Source organism: Anguilla rostrata, chromosome 11 (genome assembly GCF_018555375.3).
Source record: "Anguilla rostrata isolate EN2019 chromosome 11, ASM1855537v3, whole genome shotgun sequence".
NCBI classification, from domain to species: Eukaryota; Metazoa; Chordata; class Actinopteri; order Anguilliformes; family Anguillidae; genus Anguilla; species Anguilla rostrata.
In genome coordinates, this window is record NC_057943.1 from 32,876,221 (window position 1) to 32,902,820 (window position 26,600).

General features: G+C 46.0%; 3 protein-coding genes across 3 annotated transcripts; 2 read left to right on the plus strand and 1 right to left on the minus strand.

Moving 5' to 3' along the window:
- Positions 1 to 1,536: 1,536 nt before the first annotated feature.
- Positions 1,537 to 8,532, plus strand: LOC135234639 (homeobox protein TGIF2-like). Its single transcript, XM_064299456.1, has 3 exons — positions 1,537 to 1,930; positions 3,786 to 4,027; positions 5,436 to 8,532. Exons 1-3 carry the CDS (start codon positions 1,912 to 1,914, stop codon positions 6,207 to 6,209), a joined length of 1,035 nt encoding a protein of 344 aa, XP_064155526.1. The 5' UTR covers positions 1,537 to 1,911; the 3' UTR covers positions 6,210 to 8,532.
- Positions 8,533 to 9,110: 578 nt separating this feature from the next.
- On the minus strand, positions 9,111 to 16,694 carry LOC135234640 (myosin regulatory light polypeptide 9). Its single transcript, XM_064299457.1, has 4 exons — positions 16,548 to 16,694; positions 12,130 to 12,332; positions 11,384 to 11,545; positions 9,111 to 10,672 (listed from the first exon to the last, which is right to left on the minus strand). The coding sequence occupies exons 2-4, from the start codon at positions 12,311 to 12,313 to the stop codon at positions 10,497 to 10,499; spliced, it is 522 nt and encodes a 173-aa protein (XP_064155527.1). The 5' UTR covers positions 12,314 to 12,332; positions 16,548 to 16,694; the 3' UTR covers positions 9,111 to 10,496.
- A 788-nt stretch (positions 16,695 to 17,482) lies between these two features.
- On the plus strand, positions 17,483 to 22,200 carry LOC135234638 (E3 ubiquitin/ISG15 ligase TRIM25-like). Its single transcript, XM_064299455.1, has one exon. It carries the CDS (start codon positions 19,880 to 19,882, stop codon positions 21,656 to 21,658), a length of 1,779 nt encoding a protein of 592 aa, XP_064155525.1. The 5' UTR covers positions 17,483 to 19,879; the 3' UTR covers positions 21,659 to 22,200.
- The last annotated feature ends 4,400 nt before the right edge of the window (positions 22,201 to 26,600 follow it).

Below are 26,600 nucleotides of genomic sequence, written 5' to 3' on the forward strand. Positions count from 1 at the left end.
ATATTTCAACATTTTTTTTCTCATCTCTTCTGGAATTTCCTTTGATCGGGGCATAGAAGAACCTTTGTGGTGACTACTTCACCCTGAAGGTGGTAAGGTTCAATATAAGTGAGGTTTAGATTTAACGGAGCTGCAATCAAGACGCTGCAGCCAGCCAAATCTAATTATCAATTCAATTTGGTTGACTGGTTAATTGAGTAACTAATGTGCCCATTACTTTTTTACATGGGTGATATGGGTGTTTGATCACTTTTTCATTAAATAAATGAAACAATAATTAAATACATGTGTTTACTCGGTTTCCCTTTGTCTAATATTACATTTTGTGTAAAGGTCTGAAACCATTCAGTGTGACAAATATGCAACAATAGAGGAAATCAGGAAGTGGGCAAGTACTTTCTCATACTTGCATAGATACATACAGTTATAATGACATTAAACTTTTGAACCTGCAAAATGTTAGTCAAATATATTCATATTTGTTAGACACTATTTTTCTACATACTAAATTTCACTGTGATAGTGGTTGAAGTTTGACTTAGTTCAGACTCCATGTTCGCTGAAACATAACCAGTGAATGCAGCAGCAAATGTAATCCTGTCCGTTAACTTCAACTGCAAATGGCAGAGGTATCTTATGTGTATGTAGCCTACGGTAGAACCTTGTATTTTAATGACTAACAGATTTGGCATCCTGAACTATCGACGTTAAGCGCAGAACAGGACCGCCTCCATCCTACTTCCCATTCCACACAAAAACAACTTGGCTAAAAGCTTTCTCTAAGGGGTCGGCGTCCATCTAAGAGGACATGAATAGATTCGTTTCAAATTCAAATGATTCTCAACATTAACAGGCCATCGCTAGAGATAAAGCAACGTCAATCAGGCCTGTCCCAGAGGAAGTCTTAACATGTGAAAAGGTGCGAATGTGGCCATTCCGCGACTTTGCTTCAACGCTGAGGTGTTAATTACTCGTATGTTTGTTACGAGTAATCTGATTACAGGCCGCGGTCTCTTTTTTCACCTCAGTATTTTCAGCTCAAAATATAAAATATATTATCGCTGTGCATCACCTCATCCCTCATAAGATATAATGAGAGTAAATATCGTCAAACAGCAGCCTGTAGCAGGCGCGACAGTTCTGGTTTTTACTTTGCATATGTCAGCGTGTATATGATCATTACCGTAAATACAATATGGGGCATGCCCCCGCCAAGGCGTAACTTGGCGGGATGGCATACCTGCCATCCCAATAGCCTACCCTGTGTAAGTTGTAGGATAGTTATCCATAATACTGGGGAAATATGGTGAATGGACAAAACGGAGACCGCACTAAAAGTAGCCTATGTAGTATTGAATGGACACATCCATACTGAGATTTCAATGAATAAACGAGACAACAAACATAACAGGATTGTAGGCTATTGTCTGGATAAGGTAACTGCTTCGGTCAAATAAGGGCCATCTTGACATTTAAATTAGCCTGGTAGTTTGACGGTCTGTCACTCCGTGGTGAAAAGTGGATGTCGAGATCCATGTCAGTCCTGTGATTGGATCGGGCTCGCTTTGGAGGAGGGATGTTCTTGGCTTTGGGCAGGCTGTCACATTTGCAAACAGAGAAATTAGATGGTGCCGCTGTCTGTCTGCAGGTAGACGAGACGAATAGGTTTAATGCCTGACAATAGAAATTCACTTTAAGAAAAAAAAAAACAGTTTAGCCTGTTTGGAAAGGCTGTGCGTCTCAAAACGAAATGTACTGAAAGAAACCGAGGCAGTTGTGGGGAAAGCGTGGGATATCGGTACAGCCTTGAAAGAGCTGTGGAGAGGCACGCATTTCGCAAGGAACTTCACAAAAAATCACAGCCAGCAAACAAAACCCATCAAGCTAGCTGGCTAGCTACCATCACGAAGAATGACCGCTTTAAAGAGAGGTAGGTTACAGGTATACTGGCTTTCAGTGTTTTTTTTGACGTATTTTGTACTAATTTCATGGCCTTGACGAGCGTGTTGGGGTATTGATATAAGATGAAATACGGCGTTTTGTCGCAGGAATATGCAGCGTGTTTGTGTTTGAATTTGGAGGGACTGTTCTCAGAAAGCATGGTGTCCATTTGGCGGAGCAAGCGAGAATACATCTGCTTGATGGACCATTCTATAAAACACAGCTGCATGAATCGCGGATTTATTTAGTTAAAACGGCGAATGCTGTAAAGGATAGCAATCAAGCTCACGAGCTCGATTGATTGCAGCAGAACGGCTAGACTATCAAACTGACTAGATTGCTAAATATAGGCTACTAGCTATGTACCTACCATACCAAAGAGAGGGGCTCATAAAATTCCTCCCAATCGACAAACTGTGAAGACCAGATGGAAGTTTGGTATAACGTACAAATGCTTCGTTATTGTTGATTGGCTTGACTAGCTACTTATCGTTAGAGCTTCATGTGTATATTTTGCACATCGCACATTCATTTGTGCGTCGACTAGCATTGTTTAGCAACTTTTATTGGTGCAAACATTGTTCTTTTGGTCATCAGTCTGTTTGCGTGTTACACGAGAAGCCAGCTATTGGTATACTGGCTGATAAAATAGCTTGCGAGTTACCCAGCTAATATTTGTATGTTTATTTAAACTCTGCATGACGTACAGCATATTTCACCCTCTCATCCTGGTGTGTCAGACGGCTTGATTGTAGCGTTAGCGCTCCCACGCAGATGGACGCTGGTAGACTGAGGTAACAGTTGAGTGTCCCCCCCGCCCCCCGGTGCAACAAGAACCTGTACTCATCTTCGCGCGAGACATGCACACTTCCCTCCTTCCACACAGGCGGTGATTCTTTGTGTTTCGGCGTTGTCAGGAATGTGTCCCATGTTCTGGCCTGAGGAGAAGACCGTATATCATGTCTCATTTAAACCTGACACGAAATGTGAAGTGTAGGTGGTGGCCGCGTCTCTTTGGGCCAATCCAGTCAAACTCTCTTCCTGTAACATCACGTTGCTTTTCTTGAATAAGTGGTGTTATACACGCATGACCCAATGAGAAAGAGCGCACGTCTAGTGTGGAATATTACTTTTGTACCTCGTGTAAGTGGGAAAGCGCTTGCTTAATTGTAACACAAAGGAAGGCACTCGACATCATTTTGTCATTTACGAGCATCAGTCAAGAGCCCCGCGATCAGTTAAAACCCAACAACTTGAATATGTCATCGGGACTGGCCGACAGAGAGCAACTCCGACGACATGGGGCGAAAAGGAAAAAAAAGTCAGACGATTACATAAGGCTTTCTGAGCTCCTGCTGTATACGGGAGTTCCTGAATAAGCAATCAAGTTTAATGTGTATGCAACGCTTGAATTAAGCGGTGTCAAGGGGTTCTTTGTTTTATGTAAAGTAAAAGTGGATTAAGATCATAATCGTTCAGTCAGTCGCATTTATGAATCCCACTGTTTCAGTATACAATCTCTCTAAATCCCGCTGGTCCGCACACTTTGTGTAAATTATTCTAATAGTGACGATGAAAGTTTGATTAAACCTAATTTTATAATATGTATCACGTGCGTAAAATGCAAGCAATATTCGCTTGTTGGTACAAATATCCAGTGCACGACCATGAAACTAAAATACTTTTTATAGGCTGTAAGGGAAGGGGAAAACATGTTTCCTTAATATGCACGAATGTCTTCACCGTCGTAATGTAATCGGGAACAAAAGCTTGAATGACGCAGTGTGTCCGTCGAGGCTTTGACGGTCCACTTAAATCCACCCCTCTGTCATTATGTGCTTCAGTCAGGGAGGAGGAGCGCGAGCTCTCGGTGATGTCAGACAGCGATGCTTGCGAAGATGACGCTAGCAGCGGCTTCCCGCTGGACCTGTCCGGAGGCGCCGGGAAGCGCCGTCGCCGTGGAAACCTGCCGAAGGAGGCCGTGCAGGTGCTGCGGAGCTGGCTGTACCAGCATCGCTTCAACGCCTATCCGTCCGAACAGGAGAAACTGAGCCTGTCAGGCCAGACCGGCCTCTCTGTGCTGCAGGTGATTTGTCTATCTGTTTATGCTGGAATCAAACTCTCTCCTGGGGGTTTTCAAATGGCAGCAGTAGGCTACCTCTCACACATGGCATAATGGGAAATGTAGTACAGAGCATGTCATCTTTGATCAAGTCTTTTGCAAATAATTCTACTGGTGACCATGACAGCTAAACTTTTTCTGATACAGTTGACTTTTTCACATAAGTCTAAGCTTTGTGCTAGCAGCTTCAAACTAACTATTTTATGGTTTGCTCATAGTTCACTTCTGGGGTTGAATTGCTTCAGTGTGTCAGTCTGAATAAACAGCAAAGTCAAATTTATGAATGGTAAACCATCACAGCTCAGATCAAAAGGATGAAGCCCTTTGTTGACGGTTTCCACATGGCTGAGCACCTAGCATAACCCCAGCCATTTCCTTTGTAGTGGATTGTGTTTTATTTGTTTTATAAGCATGCATTTGCCTTGGCTGGAGTTTGTTCAGTGGCAGCAGAACCCAATGCATTTTTGCACAAGATCGTTACCGTCCGTGCCACGTCTTCTGGAGCTGACACGCTTCGTACTGCTGTAATGACAGCTTCCCCAACGCGCACGCGCGTCACCCTGTACCCCCGCGAGACGCGGTAGTGTCGCGGCTGCAAGGGTGTGCTCAGCGGTCCTCTCTCCGTGCTTTCAAAGCGCACACGAGCAGGTAGCGAATAAGGTCCAGCGTGTAGTCGGCTGTGCGTGTATTACGAAGGCGAAGCGTCAGTTTTGTCCAGCTCCGCAGTTTGATTACTGCCAGCTGTCTGAAAGCCTTGCTGTTTTACTGTGTGAACCACTGCCGGGAGGAGGCACAGTTTTACATATTTGGCATTATTATTATTATCGTCATCACTTTTTGTAGGCCGATTCTGTGTTTTTATTTGTACATTTTGTAAATTTTAGTTCTTAGACATTTACATTTTTGACATTTACATGACATTTTCATTTTACTTTTTCCACCTAACTTAGTTGTATTCTTTCTTTAATTTTTTCTCTGATGTTTTGCTGTTGTTTCTGCTTATAAAGATGTTTGTGCTATACAAGTGAAATATTATTATACATATTGAAATATTAATATATTAATAATAATACAAACAATAATACAATAATTTAAAAATATTCTTAATGATGATCATAAAACATGATCAATTCAGTATTAGGAATGCTGTATGCTCAGATTCAGGTCAGTGACGGTTAATCTGACGATAATTCAGTATTAGGAATGCTGTATACTCATATTCAGGTCAGTAACGGTTAATCTGATGGTAATTCAGTATTAGGAATGCTGTATGCTCAGATTCAGGTCAGTAACGGTTAATCTGACGATAATTCAGTATTAGGAATGCTGTATACTCATATTCAGGTCAGTAACGGTTAATCTGCTCTTCCAGATTTGTAACTGGTTCATAAACGCTCGGAGGCGTCTGCTCCCCGATCTCTTACGGAAGGATGGGAAGGATCCAAACCAGTTCACCATCTCCAGACGGGCAGGGAAGGGCGACGCCCGCCTGTCCGGGGGAGGGAGTCCCGGGTCACCGGAGCCCGCCCCCTCTCCTGTCCCCCTCCCTCACCTCCGGCCCTCCGTCATTTGCCCCGCCCCCACACTGGACCTCAGCATGCTGGGCAGCACCGCTACCGCCATCCTGACCGGCGCCACCTGTTTGGCCCCACCCCCGACGGACACGCGGCCCGGCCCCGTAGAAGCCCCGCCCCCCGCTGCGTGCGGCGTCAGCCCCGCGGGGGGTCTGTACAACACCCCGCCGCCCACGCCCCCCGAGCTCCGCCCCCAGGACTTCAGCGACCTGCGGCTGCTGGTGGAGGCGGCCATGCAGAGAGCGGCCGAGCTGGACCTCCAGAAGAGGGTCGGAGGGGGACCCCTCCAAAAGGGGGTCTCGGACACCCCGGGCGGCGCTGCTTCGGATGCCTCCACGGTCACGGGGCTTGACCCCCAGGCCCCCCGCCTGCTGGCCGTTTCTACGGCGACAGTCCTGAGCGACACGAGGAAGTCGGAGGTCACGGGCCTATCCCACGGCCTGAGTGCCTACGAGCCCAGCGTGTGGGCTGTCGCGTGCAGGGAGTCCCCGCCCACCCCACAGCCAAGCCCCGCCCCTTGTGTTTGGGCCCCCCCTCACTCTGTGCTCGCTGTGCAAGAGGCTGTCAACTAGCCGGATTGGGATGGGGGGGTACTGAGAAATGAATGTAGGCGCTATGACTTGTGGGAAACGCCTTTAGCCAAGTGGTCATTTTGTAAATGTTACATCTGCATTGGTCTGTGTGGATGTGCCACATCTATGAGCTTTTCTGTTTCAGTCTAGAACCAAACTCCTCACTGATATAGGAGTTAAGGGGTCTTGTATCTTGCTTTCTTGAGATGGAAAGATTGGCCCAGTTACCAGGGTAGAATCTATAATGGGCATGTGTTTACCTGTGCTTACACAAGCCTTTTTTATTTTGAAGGTTTTTTTTGTAAGACATTTTATTTTATTACTACATTAGATGTCGAGACCATTTTAAGGCAGCACAACGGCCACAACCCATTCTCGCGGTGTCCTGGCGCGTCATGAAAACTTTCAGGCTTTGCGAGGCCATACAGGGCTAGAGGGGAAACTGTTTGAGAAATGCACAATCTTTGCCTTTTCGACGGTTCGGCGCTACTGGGCCTTTTCCTGCTGGACAGTATTCTCATATTCTCAAACTGGCACATACAGACACGCATTGAAGTCTCTCAACTGTTGTGCCACGAAAAGTTGAATGTAATGTATGTTTTTTTTATCCGGAGATGGAACTGCAATCTGAGCTACATCCACTCTCTTCTGGGGTGAAATACCACTCAGAGTGTTCTTTCCTCCCATTTGCAGGAGCAGTCATTTCAGCTTCGTTTTGTATCCACATATGCACTTTAAAAATTGATCTGGCGGGGGAAAATCATTGTTATTCAGGCTCTCGGGTGTAACTCCGTTTTGCGACTTAACTGAGTAGTACAGAATGTAATTATTACTGTTTGTGTTCACAATTTCAGCTGTAGATGAACTCCCAAAGCCGAATTAATGGCTTCTATCCGTTATTCAGACCTATCGACAGTACGCATTGCAGGTTGAAGGAGCCAGATCTCTGCTGTAGGTCAGAGAAATTCTCATCCACTGTCTGGAGGTCCCGTCAACATGCGCAAAATATGCATCTCCAGAGTTCTTAGCTCTACTTTTGAACGTGTTTGCGCGCTACCCTTGCGATCGCTTTATTTGTATGGTGAATATTTTGAGGTGGCCTACATTGTTAGACCGTAACCATTTTATTTTTTGATTTGCATTAATTAGTGTCTTCGTGTGTGTTCGTGTTGTTTCATCAATCTCCCTCAATTTTGTTGAGAAATCGAATTCCTGTTTTAAAAGGATTTTTTCAGGTTGTGGCTCTGGTAATGTCGATGTTTTAATCAACCGTCTAAATTTGCATTTGGCGCTCGCCTTGTAGAAAATGGCTATGTTTTTACATTAAAAGAAAATTAACTGGTCACAAAATAACCATACCCGGCGATGTTGCGATTTTTTTTCTATCATCCACTGTTCCTAGACGGCAGTAGTTTCAATGAAACAATGGTAGCTTTGGATACTTGTTCCAGATATTGCAATTTACGCACCGGATTTTACATCAGTAATCTCGGCTGTGAACCGGCACAGACGACGTGAAAATTTTTCAGGAAAATAATTCTTTGCCTTTTCTGCCTCGCGTTAAATACTAACAGAACGAACGATTGTCTCGAAATCATCCAGTAAGTCTTAAAAACTGTAAAACCGCGACCTACCACCCTTCCAGAGTACAAGATGTCAGTTTGAATCCTCATGCAGAAACGCTGCGCTTTTCGGCGCCGCTGGGGTCTCTGGCGTTCCCCACTTTTTTTTAGTTTGAATGTAAACGTGTTGTTTGTTGTCCTTCAGGTAGAGATAGGAAGCTTTTCCTTTGCTTGTCGCCAGGGCGTTTCGGGCCTTCAGGCATTGCACACACGGGAAAAAGTGGACCAGTCAGTGTTCTGTGACCGCTAGACTGCATGTTATCCTCCAAGACCCTGTGTGTTTGTACTACGTGCTGTGATGACATTCATTTAGATTTGGTTTCGTTTCTTTTGCGTCAGAAAAAATACTTTGTAGCAGCTATCTTATTCTGAAATGAAAGAATGAATGGATGTACCAAAAAAAAGAAGCCAGATTGAAATGCATGCTTTGTTCCTGGGTCCAAGTCAGAAGCTTGTACCTTTGTACAAATGGGTTAGTGTAGCATATTTTAAATGAAGAAATGCATTCTAAAGATGTTTTATATGCTATGTCATCTTAGCATGGGTTAGTAAGTGGATTGGCAATAGTGCCTTATCTGAGATCAAGAGGAAAGCATCCTCTCTCTTCAGATAAACTGTTGGATAGTGTGCAATATTTGTAGCCTTAACATTCAATGTGATTTGTACAAGAGTTTCAGAGAATAAAAGGTCCGTTTTCATAATTCTGCTTTTTAAAACTTGATTGTTGTTTGGCGGCTGGGTGTAGTCTGAATGTGCACACAACACGCATCCCTTTCAACATCACATTATTTAAATAGATAATTGATGGTTTGCTCAAAAGGGTTAAAAAAAATATAACTTTAAAAAAAAAAAAATGGCGTACATGAGATGCTAATAAGAATGCAGTTGATGATTTTGTGAGGTCCTTTAGCATGGGAAGGTGAGTGGGGAGTTGGTTTGGTGGCAGAGATTAGAATCCACCTTGAGACCACCTCCCCCCCTCCCCCTAGTAATTTTCAAATAGCCAGGTCTCAAGGCAACCACCCAGAACCAAGCAAACACAATCATTTTTACTGCAGCAAAGAAAAATGATGGCAGCGGTTTGTTTGTGTAAATTACATGGCGAGCGACAGTATGAACTCAGTGCGCTTCCAAGCCATTCATTTAGCAGGTGCTGATCACAGCTAAAATCAGGGAGGCATCAATTCTGCCTGGCAGGTAGAGGTAGAGGAGAACCTGTCTGTAGTCATTAAAACAATGTAAAAAAAAAAATGGAAAAAAAGGAAAGATACCATTTAACTTTAAATGAATTGGGTTTTTATTATACAGAATGCAAAGGTTGACAACGTTGATAAAATGCAGAGTGAAAAGTGTTCCATGCTGAGCATTTGGAATGAGGCAGGTCCACTGTAAACATTCATATTCTGTCGTCTGGAATCGGCGGGTCCAAATAATGTCCCGGGTCAAAATTAGCCAACAAACAGCACTGGAAATTTCACACTAAGAAGTCATGGGGGATGGTAAAAAAAAAACTAAACAATCTTAATGGTCCCCATTATACTATTTTTCAGCTATTTTAATTATTCTGCGAAGTCTAACAAACATGTTGATAAGGTTTTTTAAGGGAAAAATATTGCAGTACATTAAAAACATTTAAAAAGTGAAGTTCAGCCAAGTTCATATTTTACCAGAACTAGGTACAAACGGATTTCTAAGATATGGTACCTTTAACAAATTAAAACATGTTGCATTTCATGCCAAATACTTTCACTCTATGACCCTAGTGGATCCTGGGGATTCTTATACATTTGAGATTGATGAAACGTCATGCAAACACAGAACATACACCATGTTGATTAACATATTCAATTTAACCCAGATAGCCTGCATAATATGAGGAGTACAAAAGTCGCGAACTACAGATGAAAATATTACTTCATTTAAAAAATTTGTTGAAGTTGGTAATAGCCATCTTCAAAATCACAGTGATTCCTTTTTACTGTTTACTAGAGTCAGTCTAAAATTTTCTAGCTGCATTTCCAGAATATTTTTACACACTCAGGACAGAATTTCTTCCATTAAAAATGTAGTGACTTCATAATTTTCTGAAAATGACTTGATGATAAACTTGCTAGCTGCATCTATGAAGTGAAACTAACCTTGTTTTTTAAATACAAATGCTTAGGAGATACTCCCAGCCTCGTCATCCTTTGTCTCCTTGTGATAAATATGGCCATTGCTAGTGACCTCCGTTCTCTTAAAGAACAGAACCATTTTGTTTGGACCTAATACTGACCTGGCGAGTGTTGGTAAGTGTTGGAGTCCGATGTGTCAGCTTTTGCTAGTTGAGGAAACATTTCTGTCTTTTGAGTTTTTGGGTCCAATATGCATCGCTCTCTCTCTTAACTTTGCTCATACCATAGAGCTAGCATAGCTTAGGTTTGTAAGCCTTTAAATACATTCTTCAGTGTTTAGACAGTGCGGCCGTTTCATCTCACTTTAATCACTGTCTAACGTGCTCAGGAATGGCTATAGAAGGGTAGAGATCCAGGCATAGTTAATGAGCTGAGTCTCCACCTGCTGTTCTTTTGCAGTGGTCACCATTATGTGCTGTTATGTTAACATTTTGGGGTGGGAGGGGTGGTGGTGGTGGTGGTGGTGGTGGTGGGGAGGAGGGGGGGGTCCTCTACATGTCGTCCTTGTCTTTGGCACCATGTTTGAGGATGCGGGTGAACTCGGCGTAGTTGAAGTTTCCCTTCTTGTCGATGGGCGCCTCCCGGAAGAGCTCGTCCACGTCCTCGTCGGTGAATCGGTCGCCCATGGTGGTCAGAAGCTCTCGTAGGTGGTCCTCATGGATGAAGCCTGGGGGCGGAGCACACCAGCACACCTTTTACTCATCCACAGGAGCACTCGGGAACCTTCTCCTAACCTCTTTTAATATCCTTTAACATTTTATGGAATCATGGGATTGAGATGGTAATAATGTTTTCTGGAGCAAGCTGGAAAGGTTTGGTTTGGTTAGGATGATCAAAAGGACTTTTACATTATGTGCCTGATTTTTGAGTATAATTTTTTTTTTTCATGTCACATTGCCCTCTGGATAAACTTTTGAAGTTCTATCTACTGGCATAAATATATTAACTGAACAGAAATACTTTTGAATTTTAAAATGTAAAAAGTAGAAATGTGTAAGCTGTCTTTAACAAAATCCATCAGCACGGTCTGGTCAGGAGAATACAGGTTCACATCTGAAGTGGGGGGCACAGCTGTTGTGCCCCCTTAATGTTCTCCCCCCCACAATTCACTGTTTCAGCAAGAATCCTTCCTTTAAAAAAGAATATATGAAATATAAGTATTAAAGGTAGTTCAACCAAAAATTAAATAAAGCCATATTTTTTCCTACACAGAATGCCATCCAGATAGCTTTGCTGAAATTTGGCAACTTTTCTAGATATCCATTGTAGTTCACCCTAATACAACGGACCTCAACATTGTTTTACAATGTTTGTGGCACTCAACGTGCCAAAAATGTACATTCGAAAACTCAACACTAATCGAAGTCCCTTCCCATACCAGTTCCCTCCTCGTCGAAGCAGGCGAAGGCGTTGCGGATGACATCCTCGGGGTCAGTGCCGTTGAGCCTCTCCCCAAACATGGTGAGGAACATGGTGAAGTTTATGGGGCCTGGAGCTTCATTCATCATCCCCTCCAGGTACTCGTCCGACGGGTTCTTACCTGGGGAGGGACAGCAGAGACCATCACCATCACCGTTGCGGTGAAAGGCCCTGGTTGATTTGCCTACGGTCCTGCTCCTCTAGTGACAAGGCCTTGATTCGCCAAGCGATCATAGGTCACAGTGGAAACTACACAACCCCTGCATTCCTTCCTATAGGCCACGTTGGAAGATCCAGGGTCTATGCTGTGTTCACAGGCATGGAATGCCAGTTCTTCAGTTATTGTCAAAGTATGGAGTCAGATATCCTATGTCTCTACTGAAAAAGTAGTGGCAAAAATCATACATGTGAAAAGTGTGTGTGTGTGTCTATTTGTAAAGTATGTGTATATACTGTATATTATGTGTGTACATTTTTACTGAGTTTCCAGAAGACCTTTTCCTTTTAATAGCTGAACTTGATTTCACTGATCATTATTTCATACTTTTAGGAATAGTATATCTTATTTATTCTTACATTTCTGATAGGTTGCTAAGCAGGGAGGTTTCATATTTTAGCCTCCTGTCAGGTCTGTTTCAGAATGAGAACCTTGTCACCACCACCAGCCACTGCCCACCCGCCCCACCCCCCTTCCCCCCTCCTCACCCAGAGAGGCCAGCATGTCATGGAGATCCTCTTTGTCAATGAAGCCATCGCGATTCTGGTCGATCATGTTGAAGGCCTCCTTGAACTCCTGGATCTGCGATTGGTCGAACATGGCGAAGACATTGGAAGTGGCCCTCTGAGGCCTCTTCTTGGTGGTCTTCCCCTTTGCCCGTTTGCTGGACATGGTGGTGGCTGGATGGAGTCTGGGGTGGGGGGGGTCAGATCCGAACGGTTAGGGACAAGTGCTGCAGAGAGGGGCGCCTGAGATGTGGACTCAGAATTTGATCGCTCAAATTGTCCTTCTCAACCAGGGACTACAATAAACAGCTCAACAGAAGCAAGAGGGCTTATTCCAACACTAACAGTCCTTCAAGAAAGAGTGTCAAGGAGGGCAAAAAACTACTTTGTGTCCTCCGCAGAGACTGAGGAGCTAACCTTATGACGTACACCTGCTTGTTAACACAAGTAGCCTGCTCCTCCAAACAGCAAAGCACGTGGCTGCAACTCCATATATATGAAGCTTGCACATTTGATGAAGGTATTTAGTTGTTTAGACCAAACATTACAATGGGCAAGACACATACTCTAAGCTAATTTGACCGTGGTATGATTGTTGGTGCCAGATGTGGTGATTCCAGTTTCCAGAAATGGCTGCTCTCCTGGGATTTTCAGGCACTACGGTCTATGGAGCAGGGGAGGACAATTCTGGTCCCAGAGGGCCGGTGTGTGAGTAGGTTTTTGTTTCCACCAATTACCTTGGCTAGATGAGCCAATTAGCTGTATACTCCAACAATGGTTTGCTTGTAGATAAGATCACAGTAAAACTTTTCATATAGGGACACAAGAACAGTCTTTCATGTGCTTATCAAGAAATGTTGCTAAAATCTCAGAAGGCATACATGTCAGGGCTAATTTAGTAATTAAGGCCATAATTTGGAATGAATACTAGAAACAGATATAGCCCTTGTTGCCCACCTCTGCCCTAGAGAAGTGGTTCCCAAACTCAGTCCGGGGGCATCTGTGTATGCTGGTTTTTGTTCCAACCACAATTGCAATCCCAGACATTTAACAAGCTGTTAAGTCTTCTCAATTAGAATATAATAAAGTTCCATTGTTTATAGTGCTTATTGTGCTACATTGCAAATAAAGTAAATATTTTTTTACAGAAGACTGAGGTGAATTAATAGGCTCCTAATTGGTGAAAGTGTGGACACCTGACCATTAAAACTAACAAGGTGTTTTCACTCACAGGACTGCTGCACATTGGGTGTTTTTTGTGCTTGTTGTGGGAACCAACCCTGTTCCTGGAGATCTACCACCCCGTAGGTTTTCACTCTTAATGGTACCCTAAGAAAGCATACCCCATTCAACAGCTAGAGTTCTTGTTGAGCTGCTAATTAGTAGAATCAAGTGTGCCAAATTAGGGTTTAAATGAAAACCCACAGGATACTAGAAACAGTTTTTTTTTTTTACCACTGATTTGGAAAAATTCAAAGCAAATGATAACAAGCCAAACTAGCATTGTAAGTTAAACATGTGTCCAGAAATCTAATTAAGAGTCCATTGATTAACCTCAGTCTTTCATTTGATCAAAACAACTTTACCTCTAATGTAATTAATTTGCAATACAGCACAACAAGCACAAAAAACACCCAACGTGCAACAGTCCTGTGAGTGAAAACACCTTGTTAATGAGAGAAATCAGAGGAGAATGGACAGACTTATTTAAGCTAACAGAGAGGCCAGCTATTATCTATACCAGCTTATTCTTGGCCAGGGCCGCGATGCTGGAACCTATCCCAGCGTGCATTGGGCAAGAGGCAGGAATACAGGTTGGCAACCGATCGTAAGAGTACACACTATTCACTTAAATACTCATACACTATATGACCAAAAGTATCTGGTTACCCCTTGGTCTGGGGCTGTTTTTCATGCTTTGGGCCAGGCATCTTGGTTCCAGTGAAGGCAAATCTTAATGCTACAACATACATGACATTCTAGATGATTATGTGCTTCCCCAACAGTTTGGGGAAGGCCCTTTCCTGTTTCAGCATAACAATGCCCCCAGGAACACAGCAAGGTTCATATAGAAATGGTTTTGTTGAGAACAGTGTGGAAGAACTTGACTGGCCTGCAAAGAGCTCTGACCTCAACCCCTCAGTGTCTCTACCAGCTGAAGATAAGCTGTGACTGACGAGGGCAAAGGCCAATGGAGGCTCCCTTTCCCATCTCTGCCCTCCGTCCTTACCTCATCTGAGCAGCATGCTTGGTGACCACACCGCCACACCATGACATCACCCATGATTCTCCGCCCCCTTTCACTTTCTCTCCTGCATCCCTTGGTGGTGATGCCTGTACCCTGTCTGCCGTCATCACAAACCGCCCAAGCAGTGTGCTCCCTCCACTGTGGGCAGAAGTGCTGTGTCTGGAACCCGGGACTCATCATGCCTGCCTGGCATTCAATCCAGCTGTGCATCGTTTGTCATTAAAACAGCACAACAGGTGTCTCGCTGTTTCTTTGTGATCAGAACCCTGCAATAGTATGCTTAAATTCTGCTGAGAGAGATTTTTAAGGCAAAGGCAAGGCTGGCAGAAATAGTTGAATCCGTTGATCTTCTGCCAGTGATCTTGATCTATGTGTAATGGCGAGTCGGTTGCCTGGTGTTTATGGGCGTGCACCAGATTGGTCACTGTTGTTTTTCTCTCAGGCTGCAGGGGTATAAGAGGCAGAGCTGCTGGGTGCTGTTGGCACACTGTCGGCTGTCTGATCCCCGGGATCTGGGTTGGCCCAGCTAGCAAGGGAAGGAACTGGAACGCAAACACCCAGGTCAGCTAACCCACCCTTCCCCCCCAATGAACCGTGACCTCATCCAAAGGATCAACAGTCCTTAACGCTTTGGCAAAATGTCACTTCTATTGTTTTTTTTTTTTTTATCCTGTGAGATTAAATTCAGGATAGAAGATTATTTCTGTTACATGACCTAATTTTTGCAATCTCAAAGGCTCGGTCCTTGTGCTATCCTGGGAGATACTGAGTAATCTTGTGCCTGGTGGGGTGGATGCATCCCCTGTGGTCCTAGGACAGCCAAAGTACTCAGGATTTTAATTCATACTGTAGGCTGTCTGAAATTGACCACCATTAACTTTTGGGATAAGACAAGATGGTGTCTTAGACGAAAATAACAAATGCTTTATATTAACAAGACTGTGTATGTGTCTGTGTGGGTATACATGCACGTGTACGTACAGTGCAGTCCGTGAGTCAGGCCTGCCCAACCTCTACCATCCTGTAGGCTTTCATTTCAACCCTAATCTGGCACTCCTGATTCTACTAATTAGCAGCTCGACAAGATCTCTAGCTGGTTAATGAGGTATGCTTTGTTATATAAATAATGGTGTATATAAATAATCATTTTAATGTGTTTTGTGATTACTCAGCGCCTTTGTCTAATATCACATTTTGTCTAAAGATCTTAAACCGCTCAGTGTGACAAATATGCTATAATAGAGGAAATCAAGAAGGGGAAAATACTTTTTTACGACACTGTACATGCCCATGCCATAACACTACCTCCACCATGTTTCACAGATTTGGGGAGGGGGGAGGGGGGTGCTTTGGATCATGAGCAGTTTCTTTCTTTCTCTACAATTTCCTCTTCACTTAATTTTAGTGTCTTAACACATCTACGCCTACATCCCGGAGAGCATTCTTGATCTGTTTGACATTGTTCCTTCACAATTACAAGTATTTTCTGGGCATCCACTACAGTGGTCTTCTGTGTTCTACCAGGTTGCTTGCTATTGTTGAGTTTACCAGTCCATTCCTGCTTCCTAACAATGCATCAAACAGTTGCTTTTGACTTGACCAATGTTTGGGATATGTCACTGATCTATTAATTATGATTTTTCCACCCCTGGTGGCCTGCTTTACTGGCATTGACACACTTCTTTGGTCCTCATGTTGAGAGCAGCAGCAAAAAACTCCAAATGCAAATTCCACACCAAGAATAAACTGTAGACCTTTTGTTAGCTTTCTTGTGCACGATCCCTCAACTGGTCAAGAAACAGCTGTGCAGCCAGTTGTCCCATTTTGCTCCCCCAACATGGTTCACAGTATGCAATTTAACCTCATACTTAGTTTCATTTTAAATTTAATGAGCTGGAGTACAGAGCCAAAACAACAAAAATTGTGTCGCTGTCCAGATACTTATGGACTGCACTGTATACACACACACACACTTAAGCCCTAATAACACGTCCCAATGGAAGTTGTATTTCCGTTTTCCCATTGTAATAGGTACCAAATGTCAAACCGATTTTTCTCCAGACCGTGATCATCAATTCATACCGTAGATAGCCAGAACTTCGAAAGCTCAATAAATAACAACGCAACAATAAAAAGAGTTCATCAGACTCACCTTACTGTAGCTTTCGGGAGATTTCTGGACCAGGACCGCCACGCCTTCGTCTCCGTTCGCTTCCAAGACTCGCTGTCATCTGAAAAGTTAGTTTGGAAGAGCCGGAGCTCTGTTTTCCCCGCCCCCGTCTACCTCTCAGCCAATGGGGTGTGAGGCTACTCTAACTGGAGCTGGCCCACCGCTTGGATTTGCCCATAGAAGGGAAAAGTATGTGCGGTCAGGAATGCGCCCTGTTGCCGTCCGAGGATGTGTACTGCTGGGATGCAGCGTTCAGGAGTTTGGTCATAATTCCAGGAACTCCGATAGGGACTGCCTTATTTAGAGAGAGGGAGAGAGAGACAGCATACAGTATTTCTTGTCTTGTTATGTCCCTTTTGTTGTCAGAAATGTTGATTGTTCATTATATGAGCTTTATTGCATTCGATTACAGTACATTTCAGTGTGTTCAATGTCCCCGTAATCTGAATATGAGAGAGAGAGCGAGAAAGAGAGAGGCAGCCCGTGTCTCGAAGGCTTTGTTTTTCTTGAAGCCGTTTTACAGTGGAATGTAGCCCATTGTTGAACTGACAGATACCAGGCTGTGTGGTTTGCAGGGTCTCGGACGTGATTAATGCTACAGCGCACCGAGGCCAACATTTCACCAGACTATTTTCGACTGTAGCCTACTTTATTTTGCTCGAAGATAGGTTAAAAATGACTGCAGACAAAAAAAAACTTGCTATGTAGTAGACCTACATTTCAGCAGACACATAGCGGTGTTAAGAAAACATTTGCCGCATGCAAGCGAGAACGGGTTTACTCTTCGTCTCACCTCAGCAATGCAAAAGCCAGAATATTTTCTCAAACCTGTGAAGCAGATTCAGCGAGAAACGTCGATGACATGCTAATTTAAAAAAGAGTGCGGATGGATTTAGGCTATGTGTATGACACTCGATTTAACATTTCTGAGCTGTTCCTTTACTGATGGGGAATTTTTGAGTCTTCTCATTTCTGCTAAAAGTCAAGTCAAAACTCTGTCATCACGGTTGCGTTTGTCACAGGCTGAAATAATTTCACAGATACGCCTAGCAGTCCTTTTCTGACTGTTCATAAGATGACTGTTCTGACCGTTCGTCATTATATTAACGGATGTTGGGCTTTGCACAGTGCACAACAAATGCTGCCTGGTGGGGTTATATTTACCAGCAGTCACGTTTCGAACACAATTGATTCTCTTGAGTTCTGCTGTCAATTTAATGTATTTTTGTATTTAATTGATGTTTCATTGTTATTTCTGTCTTAAGCATTGCCTTTAAGTTTAGGTAAATCGTTATTTGGAGTGCATGTCGTGCATCATTCATAATATATACTCTAATAACCGCCACACAAGCCAAGCATAGGGTTATACCAAACGGTTTTCATATAAGGTGACGTAAGATGGTATTTTCCTTTTAATTAACTTTAATTATGCATGGGAAGCACTAAATATGCAATAGAATGGTATTTGTCTGTATGTTGGTCAGTGGAGAGCAAGTTGGGCTGAATGGCCTGTCCTTGTTACAGGTGTTCTGATCTCAAAAGCATTTAAAGGAGGGTTAGAACTACACAGACTTTAGTCCTTATATTTGGAAGGCTCGTGCATTACCCATGTAATGCATTTAATCCATTCTGAGTAAGGATCTGAACCAAAAGTTTATGGTGTTTTTTATTTTTATTTATATATTTTTATTTTTGGAGACGTTTATTTTTGGACTTTCACATCACATGCTGCACCACAGTTTTCCAGACATTTCTAGAACCTGCCACCCACAGGAAATGAGTAACTCCTTTTGGCTTGTCTATGTCTCAGAATCATTATATTGAATTCGCATGCTGATGTATGTATCTGCATTGTCATGCTCTTTTAAGCAGCCTAGAGTTTGAGAAAGGCACCAGTGGAACAAATGGCAGGACTGTAGTATAATGATAAATGTGAATATGCATACACTGTGCAAGAGATAGTGACCACACCTCCTGTACATCCAGCCTCTATTTAAATTTTTTGAAATGTACAAATAGACAGACCTGTGCAGGTCATGTGTGCTGAATTTTGTTCCACTACTACCATAAGTGGCATTACAGCACCACTTCAAATGAGCAATTTCCAAATAGATCCAAATAATTATTACAGATGTACCCTCACATCCAATACACACCGATGTTGATATACACAATGTTTGGATTAGGTTTGCAGGCCATGACAACATACCCCCCAATGTTCTACAGCTCACCCTTGGTGCTTTACCCCTGATATTGCAGCTATTATTATTATTATTATTATTATTGTTATTAGTGATAAGTGGTACTTCATTAAAGAAATAATGAAAGTAATTAAATAATGGATAATGTAATTGGAATTAAACACACAAACTGGCTTCCTAATATCTGACTGATCTGACTGGCTCTTTATGTAATCCTGCACTTTTCTATGGAAGTCCGAAGAAGAGCCCATTAATGAGTTTCTAGGTGTGATACGTGGGTACTGACATGCTGTGAGAGTACCTAAAATGTCCATTAGATGGCAGTCTGAGTGTAGAATGATATTCACAATGCTAAACAAGTACATTGGGACAGTTTGTTCTGAGTGTGGATGACAAACTTATTTATGACATGATTAAACTACTTTATTAGCACAAGGCTAACACGTGCTTATTAAAAATGCCTCTTTATTGAGTTAATAATGGCAATTATTATGGATTTCCTAAATCTTAACTGGATTATAATGTTCTGAGTTTGCCCTATTTTCACCTTTTTCCCACTGAGCCAAGATTGTACAACCCATTTAGCAAGGGCAAATAAGTAGGAGAGCTCCTTCTGCTCTATAAAAATGCCCAGGATAGCGTAGTAGTGTAAACGTTTCATAACTTTCCCGACAGACAGCGTGCAACTGCTGACGTAGAACAATCCACAAAGCCATTGTTTGAGTGCGGCATCCCTGACAATGAACGGTGCAAACAGGATTGTTGGCTCGTGCGATAATGCTTACTGTCAACAGAGCTTGCTGGATCATGTCCTGTTTGTACGCACAATAGCAGAATCCTGCATTGAACTCTAGAGTTTGATGTGTCCACAGTTGACTGAAGTGGCTGTCTTTAATTCACATTAGCCAGGCTCTCCACCTCATGTTGAAGACAGAGTGCCAGCGCTGTTTAAGCGAAATTTATGACCTACGCGGATGGTGGTGGCGTCACCATGATTCGGCAGGTAGAATTTTCTGAACGGTCTTGTTTAATGTAAGCCGTGGGTGTAACGCGGGTTCGAGGGACTGCCCCTGTGCGCGAAGTCGCGGTGCGTGGAGGGATCCACCTCCAGGAATGCGGCTCGGCAAGGCGTTTCATCCGTCTCTTCCAGTAAGCGCGTCGACGCTCCCACTTCCTGCCGGCTCAGTGCGCGACGCGGAGCCCCGAGGAGAAGCAGCGGCTGTGGTCATGTCTCTCTCCGAACCGCGGGGAACCGTCGCCCGGGAAACCGTCGCCCTGGAAACCCTCGCCCGGGAGCTGAGCTGCCCCGTCTGCCTGCAGCTGTTCTCCGACCCGGTGACGCTGCCCTGCGGGCACAACTACTGCCGCGCGTGCGTGGAGGGCACCGCCCGGGGGGACCCGCCGCACCGCTGCCCCGAGTGCCGCGCGGAGTACGGCGGCGCGGGCGCGCTGCGCAGCAACTTCAAGCTCCGCGGCATCATCGAGAGCTACAAGGCCACGGCGGAGACCGCGGAGACGGCGGGGGCGGAGGAGACGACGGCGACGGTGAGCGGGGCGGTGCGGTGCGAGCACTGCCTGGACGACGGCAAGCCCGCCGTCAAAACCTGCCTGAGGTGCGACGTGTCGCTGTGCGCCCAGCACCTGCAGCGCCACCTGCTGAGGGACGCGGCCAAGCGCCACTCGCTGGTGGAGCCGCGGCGCGGCGCGGGGCCGGCGTCGGCCTGCCCGCTGCACCGCGAGGAGCCCGAGTACTTCTGCGGCGGCGACGGCGCCTTCCTCTGCGCCGCCTGCCTGGCGCAGGGCGGCCACCGCGACCACGACGTCAAGACCCTGGAGGCGGCGGAGGCGGAGTTCCGGCGGGCGCTGGAGGGCCAGGAGAAGGAGGCGCGGACCCGGCTGCAGATGGCCGAGCTGCTGGCGCAGCGGGGCTCCGGGGACGAGGCCGTCTTCCGGGTCGCCGGCGACAAGCTGGGGTCCAAGGCCCTGGCGCTGCTGGGCGGCATGGCGGACCTGGTGGACGGGTACCGGGCGCGGCTGGTCAAGCTGCTGGACGAGGACCGGCGGCGCCTGGAGGAGGGCTGGCGGGAGAGCCTGCGGCAGTTCGGCGAGCAGCAGCGCCTCCTGCGGGAGGCCCAGCGCGACGCGGCGGCGGTCCTGCGCGAGTCCGACCGGCACCGCTTCGTCCGCCTCTTCCTGGAGGCGGAGCCTAGCATCAGAGCCGCCACCGCCTCCGGGGGCCCGGCGCCGGCCCCGGCGGCGATGCCGGCCCCGCTGGACGTGAAGAAGCTCTCCGCCGGCGCGCGGACGGACCACTTCCGGGCGGAGGTCGCGCGTCTGCTCCAGGCCCTGGTGGTCCTCCTCTGCCCGCTGGAGCTGACCTTCGACCCCAACACGGCCCACCCCAGCCTGCTCCTCTCCAACGACCTGCGGACGGCCAAGTACAGCGCCGCCAAGCTGCCCCAGCTGGACCACCCCGACAGGTTCCAGTCGGCCCCCCAGGTGCTCTGCGCCCAGGGCTTCTCGGGCGGGGAGCACGTCTGGGTGGTGGAGATGGGCCCGTGCATGTGGTCCGTGGGCCTGTCCTACAAGAGCGTCCCCCGCAGGGGCGACCACAGCCGGCTGGGGCACAACCCGGTCTCGTGGCGCGTCCAGTGGAAGAACAGGAAGCTGACGGCGTGCCACGCCTCCTGCAACGTGGCGCTGGCCGAGGCGGTGCCGCCCTCGCGGGTGGAGGTGGCGCTGGACTACGAGGGGGGCACCCTCAGCTTCCACAGCGTCGCGGGGGGGCGGCAGCACCTGCACACCTTCCGGGCCACCTTCAGGGAGACGGTGTACCCCGCTTTCAGCATCCACTCCACCACCCCCCAGTCCTGGATCACCCTGCAGAGCTGAGCCCCCACCTCCCAGGGTGTGGCCCTCCCTTCCCGGGACGCCCCGCTCAATTCAGGTTTTCGGAACAGGGACTATGGGGTAAGGAGGCTGGGGGGTTGCTTTTTGCCAGGTGCAGTCATCAATGTAGAAAATTGTAGTTCAGGTGCAGTCATCAATGTAGAAAATTGTAGTTCCAAAAAAAAGAAAAATTCTCAAGAATATCAACAAAAAAAAATAATGATACTACTGACAATAATACATTTTCTTTTCCCAAAAAAGTTTAGTCATGAAATTTACGGCCACAGAGCTCACAGGGAGGGATGAGAACTGTTTTAAAATGTACATATTTGGCCTGATGTTAATGTTATACTAATACTCTCGCTGTATATCCCCCTGAGACCAGGCAGAACAACAGTTTAAGGATTTTCATTTTTTTTCCATTTTTATTGAATATGCCAGGTAGTGTAGGTTTCAGCATGGTAGAGTATGTGGTTTTCAAGATTAAGATCAGAGACTCATGTTCCTTACAGGGGACAAAAATGAATTGGCAGGTCTTAGGAAGATCAACACAGTCACTTTTCAAACGTGCATAAACATAACTTATCTATAGCAAAAAATATCTATAGCAAATCGAGGTTTGGGCTACTGGCCAGCACTGATGCAGCGCTTGAACAGTGAGATCTCTTTGGCCCCTTGACAAAATGCTGAGAAATACTGAGTTCAGACAGGCAGACTGGCCAAATTCCTTATGAGAACGCAATTTGGGGGTGGGGGAGAGGGGTGTACAACTCCACAGTTCTGTGTGTTGGTTCCCTCTTTTTCTGACTTAATCTTCTGTTTATCTGTACACCAATGCTGGTTAATTCTTATATCCGACCAAAAATGTGCACTAAGGATGGGACTTGCAGCTGCTCATGATTTGATAAGCAAAGATGTAATATCAGGTTTGGGGCTAATTAAATAAAGAGCAGAAATTACAGCAGAACTGCAGAAGATGCAGTGATAATATCAGTGATTATTAACTAATTTAAGCTTCTGTATGAATAGCCGGCATGAATCCCTGGCTTTGCATAACTCTGAAGGTACACTTTTATTGCTTTAAAAGCGCTGGCCAGTATATTCCTCTTTAACCTGTATTCTTGTAAAGGTCAGGCTTGTCTGGGCAAGAGCGTCTGCTAAATGCCTGTAATGTAATGTATTGTAATGATTGTATTGATAGGTTTAGCAGTGAATCGTAGCGTGGATGCTAATGTACTTGAGTGATACAGAATGAATGATCTGTTAGGGAATATTAGAGTATAGAGTGGAAAATGGGAGCGCCGGGTTTAAGTGTAATGAGCTTTGAAGAACAATAAAGAGTGTGACCTTTTTCATTAAGGCAGCAGCTGTGTTCTGTTTCTTTTTTGTCAGCAACGTTTTACCAACAGAGCTTTCCATGAACCCTGCTATTCGGCAGAACTTTAACTGCCATAAATTCAAAAGTTTACTCATTGATTGTTGGGAAGGATTGGCCATTTGCATCTGCAACTGCAAAGGTGACAGGCTCATGGCAGAGCATGATGGGTAATCTGAGGAAAACGGGCTGCAGATGAGCTGAAAATGGTCGACATTTCGGTGGCATGAGTTCCTGTGCCCCTCTGTACGTACCTGGACTAACCTGTTTATATAAACGTGTGGGGGCCGGTAGTTTGAGTAAATACTGAAAGAGCTGTGGAGTTTGGCCCCGGTCCCAAGCCGTCAGCTGGAACAGTCACATTCCTTGCCACCAACATTTCTCCATTCTGTTATTTCATATTTTCACTTTCATCTTGAGAGGGTGTCCTGTGAACACGAGGGGTAGGGAAATGTCTCTCCGTGCTCCTCAACTCCCATCCCAAAAGGAGCAAGTCTGGGGGTCAGTGCTGGAGCAAAGGAGCCAGCCTGTCCCTGTGGCCACCATGGCATTTTAAGAATGAATAATAAAAGTGAAGATGAGGTGTTGGAGGAAGAAAGCTTGTCATACTGGCAGGCCGGCCTGCAGTGCCAGCTTTCTCCTTTGGGGGCATTACACCAGCAGGAGCTCTGTTGGCTGGGAAGTGATGGGTTGGCAGATTGCCGAGATATTGTGACCATTGCCTGAGGAGCCCTCTGCTGGTGGGGAAGACCTGCCGCAATTGTAACATCACAATGTGCTCCCTCCACCTGTCGCTGCATAAGAGGGAGGAGGCATTCTGGGCACACAAGCTTGTGGAGGCCAAGCTGGAGGTGGCCGTCTGCCACGAGGCTGGTGCAGGAAGGTAAGCCCCAGCTGGTGGAGTAGACGGCCAGGCTGCGGTTCATGGAGGGAGGGGGGAGCGGGAGGAGGAGTCGGCAGTTTGAGTGGCATACGCCCGCTGAGGGAGAGGGCGACGCAAACTCTAGAGTAGATGGTGCCGTTGGTGAGCTGCTACAGGGCACGCGTGGCAATGCCAAGCTGTGCAGGAGAGAAGGGCCTACGGCTGCAGGGCCAGCCGGCGAAACGCCCCCGTCAGCATTCTCCGGCAAGCTCTGCAACGTTCAGCCGCCGGCTGCGGGAAAGGAGGTTGAGGCAGCAGTCATCGACACAGGGCTCTGGAGGCCCTGAACGCAGACCTGCGGGCGGGGCTGGCCAATGCCCAGCGGGGGGCCCTGGGTGGCAGTAAACCTCTGGGAGGTCTAGATCCCTGATGCTGTGCGCCGCTGCCTCTTGCTCTCAGCGGACCTGAAAGAGGCAACATTCAGTGCAGTCAAGCGGCCGTGCTCGCTTGACTCGGGACGGGTGTCAGTGTGTGGTGGGCGTGTGCTACCGGGCCGTGGTGCGGGTGGAGCTGGCCAGTGGCCTGGAGTGCAGACCGGGGTCCTGGGGTCCTGGTGTCCGATGTGGTGTGAGATCCTCCTGAGGCCCCGGGACGCCCCTCTGATGAGGCACACTGCACGGGTGGAAGTTTGGCTGAGCGGGGGGAGGGCGGCGTCTCCTTCTACAGAGCCGGCACCCCCCCCCCAGGTACACCGCCACACCTTTCAGGCCCAACTCACAGAGCTCCTGCATGACGTCCTGCTGATGATGTCACCACAGCCCACGTTGCACATGACCTTGTGCTGGCAGCCATGGCTGGATGGAATTCCCTCCCCCCTGACATCCGTACCTCAGACTCACTCAACTCCTACAAATCACGCCTTAAAACCCACCTCTTTCCCCTAGCCTTCCCTTGATGTCTGTCTTCCCCCTCTGTCCATCACACCCCCTCCTACCACCACTGCACCCACTGCATTTTCTGTATTGTTTGTTTTGTATTGTATCTTTGTACCTTTGTCTGTTTATTGATAATTATGCTTGTACTCTGGTTTATTTTATTGATTGTTCCCTTGATTTTCCTGTGTTGTAAAGCTTCTTTGAGACTGTGAAAAGCTCTATATAAAATACATTTATTATTATTATTATTATTATTATTATTATTATTATTATTATTATTATAGCTACGAGGTGGAGGGGTGGCTCTGGTGGCCTCTCATCAGAAATTTCTCCATCAGAAAAAGTCATGCTAAAATGCTCGACAGAGCAGAATGGTTCAGATAAACACTTTCAGAGCTGATTTTACACTTTGCAGTGTGTTACCAAGAAAAGGTCTTTTAGCTGTTACCCTGAATGATTGACAAACCATGCTTGAAATGTATCATAGAATGTAGAACAAAAATGTTTAGCACCTTGATTGTTTTCCGTTTCTCTGCAGCAAGGGAGCCGGTTAGTTGCCAAACAAGAAGGACAAGAAACAAGAAGCTCAGGCTGGTGCAATTGCTCTTTATTGTTGACACATTTTCATTGTCAACTTGTCCTGTGCCTACGTTTTAATACAGAAAGGGCACGCTGCACAGCAAAGCAAAAGACAAGGACACTGGAATGGGGGCACCAGCATAATTTGTAAACAGGCAGCTAAAAATTGCAGATGCAGTCGATGGCGAAGCGAATGGCGCCTGTGACTGTGACTGTGTGGGGAGACTGAGAGTTACTATGCAGTAGCACCTTGACTAATTCAATTCACAAAACTCGACCGGCTCCATTTCACTGATGGCATCGACATTTCAGCCACTGGGGAGGAACCTATTCTGGCTAGCTAGCCCATGCTTGCTCTTCCTGGTAACTGGCAGGGATAAGAAGATAGGACAGTTGTGTTGTCACCTTGGAAAAGAGGGGAGATCCACCAATTACAGAGTACATTGGTAACAACCATCAGTACAACAGCGACAGTGATTGGTGGATACTTTCTGGCTATATTTCTGTGCACCCTCTGGGTATCCAGGAGGTGGAAACCACCAGTTACCCTCAGCAGTGTTTTATTAATTGTTACCAAAGCGCTTTGTGATTGGTGGAGCTCTTTTCTGGTTCCTAGCAGTAATGTGACATCCATAATTGTCTTATCCCTACTTTACTATCCCTGATAGATGGCCAAGGGTCGCACCTTATTCATTAAATAAACCATACAGCGTGCTATGGAGTGTTTATGGGTAATTTATAAGAGTGACAGGTCTGAGCAATGGGGCGAGATAGGCACAAGGGAATGCTTAAACACAGAAACAGGACAGCAGCTAACAGTCCAGAGGAGTGGAACCAGCCAATAAGCAGAGGTTCAATGCGCTCTGTCATTGCTTTCCACTGCATTAGGTTTGCTGCCTGACAAATGTCCAATCAGAGCGAGAGAGAGAGAGAGAGAGTTTAATATCTGAAAATGAAGTGCGAGACTAGAGTGTGTTACTGCAAGACTGAAGAGAGTGCTTAGGTACCGCAGAGTAGACACTCTTATCCAAAGTATCTTAAAAAAGGGCATACATATAGAGAGAGGTGCCAGGTTCCTCTATGGAGGGTTTACATAGTGTGTGAAGAGTATAATGTGCTACTTATCTACCTCTGTACAAAGGCACTGTTGCTCTTATCTCTTAGCTGATTTGAATGCATGTATGCTCTTCATTT